The sequence below is a fragment of the Physella acuta genome, unplaced genomic scaffold (genome assembly GCF_028476545.2).
Source record: "Physella acuta isolate Inbredline_101_S28 unplaced genomic scaffold, ASM2847654v3 ptg000451l, whole genome shotgun sequence".
In the NCBI taxonomy this organism is placed as follows: domain Eukaryota; kingdom Metazoa; phylum Mollusca; class Gastropoda; family Physidae; genus Physella; species Physella acuta.
This window is the reverse complement of record NW_026731970.1, coordinates 308,068-319,368: the sequence shown is the minus strand read 5'-3', so window position 1 is coordinate 319,368 and position 11,301 is coordinate 308,068. Positions and strand designations below refer to the sequence as shown.

General features: G+C 34.1%; 1 protein-coding gene across 1 annotated transcript; it reads left to right on the top strand.

The window, feature by feature from the left end:
- Positions 1–2,848: 2,848 nt before the first annotated feature.
- Positions 2,849–9,448, top strand: LOC131943299 (partitioning defective protein 6). The gene is made up of 5 exons (XM_059303329.1): positions 2,849–3,091; positions 5,209–5,431; positions 6,154–6,428; positions 7,372–7,497; positions 7,849–9,448. Exons 1-5 carry the CDS (start codon positions 3,029–3,031, stop codon positions 8,311–8,313), a joined length of 1,152 nt encoding a protein of 383 aa, XP_059159312.1. The 5' UTR covers positions 2,849–3,028; the 3' UTR covers positions 8,314–9,448.
- The last annotated feature ends 1,853 nt before the right edge of the window (positions 9,449–11,301 follow it).

Genomic DNA, 11,301 nt, shown 5'->3' with positions numbered 1-11,301 from the left:
TATATATATATATATATATATATATATATACATATATATATATTATAGGTATATATATATATATATATACATATATATATAATATATATATATATATATATATATATATATATATATATATATATATATATATATATATATGAGTGGGGCGTAACATGTATAATGCAGCCCAGCCGTCGGAAGAAGTCGCTAGGCCTATGGACCTATGCTGCTGTCACCAAAGTCTGTTTGAAAAGCTTCTAAATTAACAAAAGAAGGGTTACAACAATTATTTGGAAAAAAAAAATGGTAATCATACTTTGCATAGAAAAGTAGGGTCATCAAAGAATATTAACAACTTAATCTTATTTCAACAACGGATATTTTCTTTTTAATAGCCACAGTTAACATTTTCGTCTTTTAAAAAAAACGTAAACGTTTTTTATGCTTATAATCTATAAAGTATAGTTATATATATATACATAACGATCAGAGGCGTAGCGACCCCTCCCGGCGCCCGGGGCGAACTTTCGGTTTGGCGCCCCCCATATATATATATATATATATATATATATATATATATATATATATATATATATATATATATATATATATATAATGTATATATATATGCGTGTGTGTTTTTGTGTGTGCGACAGTCTGGAAAAAAATTAACAATTACGCTGATTGTCGTTCCATAAAACTTCACTGGGCGCCAATTAAATTCACCTTAAGATGCCGAAACGAATAAAAAGTAGAAAATCAAAAGGGCTTAGAACAGTGGGCTCGATCGAACCCGAGAGGTTCGGTAATTCAGTCTCAGGGTTAAGACCAGTGGCGTAGGCATTGGTGGGGGTTAGGGGGGTCATAACACCGTCCCCACCCCATAGACCCCTCGGTATAAATATAAAAAGTATAAGGGGGGGGGGGGGGTGCAAATCGAAAGTTTGAGGGGGGGGGGGGTGGGGGTGCAAATCGAAAGTTTGTCCCAGGGTAAAAATGTAACTGGGTAAAAGTTACAACTATTAAGGAGGGTCCGGTGATTGCGCATATGAAACTATTTAGAGTGTATTTTGTAGAAGGTGCAAACCTTATTTGTTCTACTTTTGGTCGTGTCTTTAGAACAATTTCGATAATAGTAGGCCAACATTGCCATTGTGAATTATCAGTTAGGTTGAACAAAGTAATAATCAGTACAATATACTAATTTTCTTCTCTCTTAAAATTTTGGCAAAAAGTGTTGCTTCCCATCCTCCCGCTCCGACAGTCTATTTTACTGATCGGATAGCGATACAAGAATCCGTGATATTTATTTCTCTTTAATTCAGTGATCCAGGCAAGATGTAATGTAATCAAGTAAAAGTATCTGATCTCTCACGATCAAGTTGAGAGAATCGTAAGAATCGTACAAAGAACTAGTCGCGTTATTACTTAGCAAAACTGGGTAGTGAAATCGTACATTAAGTGTTAATACAATTGATTTCTTTTCTAAGTGTTAAAAAAGTTATCTAGCAACCGATCCAGTACAAATCCTGCGGTTTTTGTTAGTGAAAAAGCGCCCCGACATCTTGGACAAAAAATGGTAGAGCGGATTTTAAACGTCACTAACTCATTTTTACTCTCTCGTATATAGGCCTACGAAGTATAGAGAAAGTCTTGTAATCGTGCAAAAAAAAAAAAATTGAGATTTTTACAAATCTCGACGTTTTACACCTCACTGATACGGAAAAACATAATTTTGCAATCTTGTCCGTATGTCTGTGTGTCTGTGTGTGTGTGTGTCTGTCTGTCTGTCCGTGTGTAAACACGATAACTTGAGTACCGTTACAGCTAGGTTGATGAAATTTCATATATAAGTATTTTATCAAAATCGTAGATCCGTATCAACTTTTGAGCGATTTCCGATAACCGGAAGTAGTACTTTTCCTACTTTGAATTTTTCAAAAGCCTATAACTTGAGTACTATTTCAGATAGATAAATGAAATTTCACATGTAAGTAAAAGATCTAATTCTCTACCTTCTGTTAAATTTTGAGTAATTTCCGTTGACTGGAAGTAGTAATTTACGCTACTTCCGATTTCTCAAAAAACTAATGTAAATTTTTAAAGTACTAATAATATTGCGCACTATTATACGCGTTTTTATTTGGCGTTCACTTGGTGTGCAATTAATCTGTCTACGAGATTTTATTCTATTTTTAAAACTTTAAGTATTTAAAATGGATTAAAAATCATGTCTATAGCCCGAGTTCCCATCCCCTGTTATTTTATATAAGAATATTCGAGAAAGTTTAGGGGAGATCACTCCCGGTTTATTATGATACACAATCGTAAAATACGCTTTAGTTTAATGGGTTTCTTTTCTGAGTGATATCGGATATTTATTCCTTAATCCGGTGTGAATTTTTCCGATTTTAGTCTTCGAAAAAGCGCCCCCCCCCCCTCCCCATCTACAAAAGCTGGAAAGCGGGTTTTCCGGTCACTGTTTCTTAAAGATATATGTTTTACAGTTACACAATCAAGGTAGAAAACAGTTTAATCAGTATGCAAAGGCTCTCAGCCGTTAAATTTCTTTACTTTGACTGTTTATAATTCAAAACTGAAGCTTAAAATGAGCTTTTAATTTATTTTTTCTACCCCTTTTGGCGCCCCCCTATGGTCGGCGCCCGGGGCGGCCGCCCTCCCCGCCCTCCCCTAGCTACGCCTCTGATAACGATCGGTATGATCAAAGGTTAATTTTTAAAATTATTTTAGAGTTATAGTATTAAGCGGCATGATAAATTATGAGAAAGTTTAGAACAAAAATGCATATATTACCTGGCAACAATGGAAATTCTCTATGACGTCATTAATCTAGGTTTATTTTCTGTGTTTTGCGGAAGTTGGACATATTTGCACCTTTAACATTTACACAGTCTTGGAGTTGTTAGACTCGAAATGGACTAAAGAAACCAAAATATATTGTGAATTTATAATTAATCTTTGTACATTATAAAATGCTATAGACTAGCTAAAAGTTTACTTTGCAAATGTAGCTCAGCATTATAAAATGTCTAAAAATTCGAAGGGAGCTTTAAGATCTTCCACTGGTGTGGTCGAAATCAAAAGCAAGGTAAGTCAGTCAATCTACATTTCTAGATCTATTTCTAGAGATTTAATTGATACATGTGATTCATTCTAGAAATCTATATTAAGATGTCTATTTTTGAGTTTTTTAGTCTATAGGCCTATCAATTATCATCTAGATCAGACAAATCACAAATATTACCCAAAGTCAAAGGCCCAAAATGACTTAGGCCTATCAATTTCTCAGAATTTCTGGATTCTCGATCTAGAGTAAAGTTCCACGCGCGGTTAAAACACCGGTGCGATCATCGCCTGTTTATCGCTTCGTACAATATTTGTTTTGATGTTTTATACGAAACTACCGATATCTGCTGTAAACCTGTCCATTTCTAAATATATCCAGGTCAAATTCTTTTGTTTTTCTCCTTCTGGAAGTCGAGTTTTTAAATTTTAAAGTTTCGAGGTATGACGTCGTAGGCGGTTCTAGTTCCCCCTATGAAAAACACTAGGTCCCGGATGAGATGAATAAAACCAACCAATCAAAGCTTTTTATAACTAGGTTAACTATAAATAGCTTCTACAATATATGCGGGACACTGTACATACGATAAATAAGGCTAATAAAGCAACCTGATAGGTAAATAGGGGTGGCCGCAGCTTGGGTGTCGATTACGGTGGTTTCACATCGCTGCGTAACCAACGACTTGAGCTAGACTAGCCTAGTTCTAGATGCTCTATATTTCAAACTAAGCCTAGAATCTGTATACTTTCTATTTTTTTCTGCTGTTTTAAATTATTTCGATCATCTACTTCTTCTAAATCTAGTTTGTGTCTCTACATACAAGCATATCTAAGCAAATGTTACGTTATGTCTTTTAGTGGTTGTTACGTCCCTTTGTTATGATTATTATAGTTGCGTCCCTTGAGTCATCACTGGGTCAACTTTTAATGTCTTTAATTAATTTAATTAACATGTTTTTAATTATTATTTTTGCAATCTATTAATTAATAATACAATCAACAACACGTTTAAGTGTGTAAAATATTTATTTCAATTATTAAAATTGGATCAAAACGTATACAATACGCTCGTTGGCAAGCAGGTTCTTGCGTACGCAGGCAAAAAAAAAAGGGAAAAAAAATATCGCAAGGAGGGACGTCACTAAAACATGAATATCTTAAATACTATGCGTAGGAATACAAAATGACTCATACATATTACAGTAGAATGGCAGCGGAGTAATACAGTGCTTTCGGTTTGTTTCTGTGTGAAACGGTTATAAAATAGCGCCCGATGAAAATCGGGAATTTGGAATTTTCCGCTATGTGTGACCGCGCGTGGAACTTTACTCTATATTCTATAATCTATCTGTAGAGTATAGAGATTCTATCATTCTAGTTACTAGATTCTAGTGGTAGAAGGGTCTTAGAATTTTACTTAAGTTTGAGTCTAGAATCTAGATCTATGATCTAGTTTAGAATTTACTGAAGTTAAGAAAAGAATATTTCTTAGGCTAGATCTAGATTCTTAACTTCAAATAACTTGGTTTCTATTGAACCCCAAGGGTTTGGTGAGTTAGTCTTAGGCTCATAGCTTAGCCTCTTACTTAGGCCACTTTTTGGTGGAGGTCAAGACACACCCTTTTCCGTCGGATATGTCAGTACTGATGGTAGAACTATATTCAGGAAGTGAAAGATTTAGTGAATGGGTGTATGAAATTGGCTGGGTACCTCCAAAAAGGTTAAGTTCGAAGGCTATTTACAGTTAACTTCAAATAGACACTCTCTTTTAACTATCCCTAATCCTACCACTAACCCTCATTCTAACCCTAGCCATAGGTCACTGCGCATGCGCAGAGCTATCTTTTGCCGACTAAGTGGAGACGTTGGGGAGAAAAATCTTCTTCCGAGTAGACACTTCGTTTAATTTATTGTATTATAATCGGTTTAAAAGGACATTTACCTACATGGCCTAAATAAAAAGTAGAATGGTTTCCATTGAAATAGATTTGCAATCTGTGAATTGATTGTATGCAATTTCTCCTTTCAGCATGACTCTCTAGACTCTAGTTTTTACTATTTTATATCTTTGTATTGAGGGAAATTTTTAAAACGCTATTGCCCATCACTTAGTGTATTTATGAAAATATTTCTATTTTTCAGTTTGATGCAGAATTTCGGAGGTTTTCAATTGATAAAACAAAAATGAGACAGTTTGATGACTTCTATCTTCTCTTAGAGGACTTACACCACCTGATGGATATACCTTTTATTATAACTTACATAGATCCTCATATGGATTTATTGCCCATCAACAATAATGAAAACTACAATAGAGCCCTTTCTACAGCTAGACCAAGTTTGAAAATTTTGATTCAGCGCAAAGGTAAACTTGAGTTTTAATTTAGCTATTTTAAGCTTTTGTTTGGGTACCCCTAACTTATAGTAGAAATTTATGGCCTATTTCCAAGATTTTTAAGAGATAAAAATTGTTAATTTATGGGGTAAATTTTTATTATCGGTTTCAGTTGCAGGATTTTGTAAAATGTTTTCCCCCAAATTTATTTGTCCATTTTATTAAAAATTGTGAAGCTACAAAGATTGAAAATGTCATGAGCATGACAGTGGCAATAGGTCTAGCTTAACATTCATGAGATAAACAATGGTCATTTGGGGTAGTGGTCAAGCCCACTCACTGATTTGCTTGATATTTAAATTACAATATAATAATTACTTAACTTAAACAATTAAAAAAATGTTGTATTTAAATAAAAGTAATTTTGTAGTCTGAAAATAAATTCTAATATGATGTTGGGGGGGGGGGGGGGTGTTACTACTGGGTTGCCTTTGCTTTAGACAAGTAAATGTACAAAAACTGAAAACAATACTGATACAAGTTAGAAATTTTTTACAGAGAATAGATATTGCTTTGGCCATATTCTGCTCTACATGCTATTATTATCCAGTCTGAAATTAAAATTTTTGTTATGGTATATTGAACATTTAATTTTCTTTAGTTGTTTTCTGCTATCCTAGATAGCTACAAATTATTTAATTTAAGCTTTGTTTCTCATTTATCAAACTGTATTTACTATTTAATTCCTCTAGGTGAAAGCTATGGAGAGCTAAATGGCTATGGATCTCAGCCAGTAAGGAAAAGAAATCCCATATCCAAGCTGATAAGTTCAGAGACTTCCCCACGTCCCCGCATACAGATAAGTCTCCTGGAAGATTTCAGGCGTGTCTCAGCCATTATTGACGTGGACATAGTGCCTGAGACACACAGGAGAGTCAAGTTGATGAAGAATGGATCAGATAAACCTTTGGGATTTTACATAAGAGATGGGACTAGTGTCAGGGTCACACCTCATGGTCTAGAGAAGGTTTTGATTTTTTCTTCATCTCCTTAATCATTGTTCATATATTGCTCCCCTAGTGTCAGGGTCACACCTCATGGTCTAGAGAAGGTTGACTGCATTGATTTTTTTCTTCAACTCCTTAATCATTGTTCATTTCTTGCTCCCCTAGTGTCAGGGTCACACCTCATGGTCTAGAGAAGGTTTTGATTTTTTCTTCAACTCCTTAATCATTGTTCATTTCTTGCTCCCCTAGTGTCAGGGTCACACCTCATGGTCTAGAGAAGGTTTTGATTTTTTCTTCAACTCCTTAATCATTATTCATTTCTAGCTCCCCTAGTGTCAGGGTCACACCTCATGGTCTAGAGAAGGTTTTGATTTTTTCTTCAACTCCTTAATCATTATTCATTTCTAGCTCCCCTAGTGTCAGGGTCACACCTCATGGTTTAGAGAAGATTGACTGCATTGATTTTTTTCCTGAACTTCTTAATCATTGTTCATTTCGTGCTCCCCTTGTGTTATAAAACTCTTTAAAATAGTAAATGGGTGGGCTATTAAAAACATTCTTTAATAACTGTTAAATCAAATTTTTTTGTACCAAAAGATAAAGGGGCAATGATGATAAAAATTGTATTTTTTATTGCTTTTAGTTAATCAAAGTAAGTCTTTGTCATATGGTAATAGCAAAGCAATGTCTATCTTTGGTACTATTCACAAGTGCACACAATTCTTTTTAAAATTGAAGATCACAGCTATTTCCTTCTAAATTATGCAGTTCCCCATAAAATATTAGGTCCAGCATCTATATATGTACTAAAAATGATGCTGTTGTGGTACTAAAACAATGTAAATGTTTACAAACCTAATAAAAGAACATACATAAAACTAACATCTTGTATATTTTTAAAAGTAGCAGAGATGTGAAATTATGCTAGCAAAGTAAAACTAACTATTCACATACTTTTTCCAGGTGCCTGCCATTTTTATTTCTCGCTTGGTGCCAGGAGGGCTTGCAGAGAGCACAGGGCTACTGGCGGTAAATGATGAAGTGTTAGAGGTTAATGGTATTGAAGTTGCTGGCAAAAAGTTGGATCAGGTCAGTGTCCTTTTTAGTTTAATCTTCTAGTTGTAAGAATTGTTGAATTAGAATAGCCATTTTAGTTAACCCAGCTGGGATGAGGATCTGATGTATAGAAGATGATTATGTAACGCGCTAAAATTCATTTTCCCTTTAGATGTTTTTAAAAAACTCTACTTGTATTTTATGGAATATCCGTATAATACCTTTAACAATCTTTAAAAATAAACCTGTTTCTATCAATTTAAGCATCCTTACTTCAAAATCTAAACAGTTAGCAAGTTTATTGAGATGATTAACTTAAGGATGATTGATCTACCTGTGTTGTGTTTTGTATCATATTGTTTTTTCTTCTCATTATGTGAGTAGGTGACAGACATGATGGTCGCAAACAGTTCCAACCTCATCATCACAGTGAAACCAGTTAACCAGGGCATGACCCTGGCACCCCAGCGTGGGGCTGTTGGTCGTCACAGCAACATGTCATCTACATCCCAGGTCTCCCAACAGTCCCAGGTTTCCAACAACTCGTACCACTCAGCCAAGTCCTACGACAGCGAGCCTGTGGCTGAGATGGACGACGAGGATGAAATTCATGACCATTTGTCCCCTGCTGGCCACGAGGAGCCTGAGGAGCCGCTGGAGTTGATAAAACAGTATAGAGACAGTAGGAGTTCTAAGAACTCAGGGAGCATAGGCAATAACAATGGTAGTGGGAGGAAGAGTGGCAGTATGGGTAAGGGAGCCAAGAGCAAGGTGGTGGTGAAACATTCAGACAACACCAGTGAGAATGGGCAGCAGGAGGAGGAGGACCCTACGTCCAGCACTCTTTAGGCTCGTTCACCTGTGCCTCAGCTATTCTGTTGAAAGAAGAGATGGATCCTACTTCAAGAAAATTGTAGAGTTCTTCGATTTTACAGTAGTGTACGGTCAAGGCTTTCTTTATGGCTCCAAAAATTGTGACTAGTGAAGTACATTTTAGGTTACAAATACTCAAGTTTAGGTTTGTGCATTGAGGAAGTGAATGGTTAACCATGTTTATATAATGCTGTTGCAGCTCTATATACTTTAATCTATACACTATACATCCCTTTACTAGTGTTAATGGTTGTGCTTTATTTATATCTTGAAGACTTGAGCATTCCCAGGTTTGTTTTTGTAACTTTTAAACATGTTTTTGGATACAGTTTACTTAAAGATTAATTTATAGAATTGTATGTTCATCTGAATTTATATGAAAATTTTTGTATCTGTAACTAAACATTGGTACTAATCCATGAAAATGTTTTTTTTGTCATTGGACATGGGTACACATCTTCAGCAGTACTACACATTAGAAATTTTAAAACTGGTTGTCTGGTGGTTGTGTCCTGTAAGTTTTATTTTTCTAGCTTGTAGCTATATGTCATTGCTGTTAGGTAATTTTAAAGTTTCTTTTTTTATTTATATTATCTCAGTTTGACATGTGTTTTTTTCATTAATTTAAAATAACTTTAATATTTGATGGCTTTTAGCTTTGTACCCATGAATGGTGATAAGTATTTTATTTGTAAGTAGTAATTGGTTTACTAGATAATTTTTTAAACATGTTGACTTCAATGTAACACACATTTGTATACAATCTTTATCAGCCAAAACTAGCCCAACTAAATGACATTACAGTAACACAGACATTCTTAATAGCTGACGTGACAATTTTTAAATAAAATATTTATATGCAAATATAACTATGTCATACCAACATATACTATCTTTGATATAATCTACCGATTGTTTCAGTTAGTTTAGTATTTACCTGTATGTATTTGGTTGTTAATGTACTTATCCAAAGAAAAGTACTAAGGATGATCCAATACATTCGCTAATGACTTTTTGCCTAGTCAGAATTTGAAATTGTGGAAGGAAAAATCTTTGTTTTGTTGTCTTTTATTCCGCTGTGTTACAAATGGTTATATCCTAACATTTGTTACTATGACATAGTATGAGGTGTGTTTAAAAGAATTTAAAAAGCATTGTGGAATTTATTTATGAACACATTTCTTTTACTTTTTTTGAACTTGCAACTTAAAAAAAGACTACATATTTTTGATTGAGAAATGTCCTACTAAGCAAAGTATTTGTATAACTCTTTTCGTTGTTAGTGTAGAGGGTTGATTGGTTGTAGTGTTCACGCCCATCTAATATACACTTACATCTTTTGTTATCATAGTTTGTCATTGTTAGGTTTCATTCACTTCTATTCTTAGATGATTTATTTTTATTGTTGTTTTATTTGTGTAATTATGTCAGTTTGCTACTTGTTATCCAGTCATTATTGTACTGAATGATATTAGTCAAAATATTTTTCCTGATACTATTGGATAATAAAGTACAAAATGCTGGCAGTGAACTGGGATTGTTACATGCAATAGTAAAGTCTTATCAGCTGTGTAAGCTGGTGGCTTGAGTTGTGTCCCATACAGAGCTCCATCTCTTTAGCATTATTCTATTTATTTTCACAATCTGCTATGTATACTCACTAAGTCCTATAGAAGTACTAAGATGGTGAAAGTTTGTCCCATAGAAGTAATACTTAGGTAATATTTCAATTTGTCTGAATGAGCCAGGTATATCAAAGATGTATTTATTGATGTGACAAAAACATGTTTTCAGGTGCATAAGCACACAATCTGTAGCAGTAATATACCACAGAGAACTGACTATGATGTTAAAAAAGTGCCTTCTAAGACAAGATTGTTTGTTGTCCATCTTGGTAATTTATTGACTACATTTTTTAGCCACTACAGTATATACCTCTTTTAGTTTGTGTGAGCTTCAAGTGTACAGTTGTGTGTGATGTTTTCTTTACTTGCCTGTTTCTTGTCATTTAACTTTGATGTTCCAACATTTTAAAATTGTATTTCTATGTAGAGATTGTTAAGTACAGAATTGTCAGCTATATGTAACAAAATATTTTTTTTTTTACCAGCTGTGTAGTACAGTTATGAATTTTCATTACATTTTTTGTTGTGGGATTTTCTTTTAGTAAATACTCAACTATGTTCACATAGATGATTCATTCAGGGTATGACTAATGAACAGTTCATGTGATGTTTCTATTAACTTGGAAGTACACTGACTGAGTCTAATCTTTTAGGTTTATTCTGTGTTCAGAGCATTAAAGTTGTCTTTATTTTAGGAATACAATTTTTTTCATTTTGTCAGCAAGAAATGTTTTCATTAAGTAGTTGATTTTATCCTTTGTGTACCAGAATTGTTCTGTCATACTTTATTTCTTGATAGGCATGATAAACTAGACTAAACATATTGTTCCATTGATATTTTTTTTCTCTCTTGACAAAATGCTGATCAATGTTCCCACTGCTTTAATTTGCTGTAGTTTCTCTACATTTTTTTAATCCTCACAAAGTACTTTACCTCTCATATTTGTGATATGTGGAATAAATTAAGAAAGATGTGTATGTGTGCGTGAAAAGGCAGATAATCAAAAGTTATTTTTTATTATATTTTAGGCCTATTAAAGATTTGCATTAGGCCTAATAAAATGTCTTGTTAGGCCCATTAAATAGTTGCATTCTACTTGCTTTAAAAATGTTGTGGTTTGTTAAGTCCATGAGAGTATTGGTAGACATTTTCTTTCCTCTGGGCTAGGTCAATCCAGCCATTTCTCTTTTCTCGGCATTCCTTGGGATTCCATTCTTGCACATGTCTTAGGAAGTTGAATGATTTTCTGAGGGTGTCATATTCATGTCTATTTTTATATTTCTATCAATGTTTGTCTCCACATCTCCCATTGGCTACCAGGCCATTGACAATTCCAGT

Coding starts and splice junctions, on each gene's coding strand:
- LOC131943299 (XM_059303329.1), top strand. CDS start 3,029: ATGTCTAAAAATTCGAAGGGAGCTTTAAGATCTTCCACTGGTGTGGTC. Junction 6,429..7,371: donor CACCTCATGGTCTAGAGAAG/GTTTTGATTTTT, acceptor TACTTTTTCCAG/GTGCCTGCCATTTTTATTTC. Junction 7,498..7,848: donor CTGGCAAAAAGTTGGATCAG/GTCAGTGTCCTT, acceptor TTATGTGAGTAG/GTGACAGACATGATGGTCGC.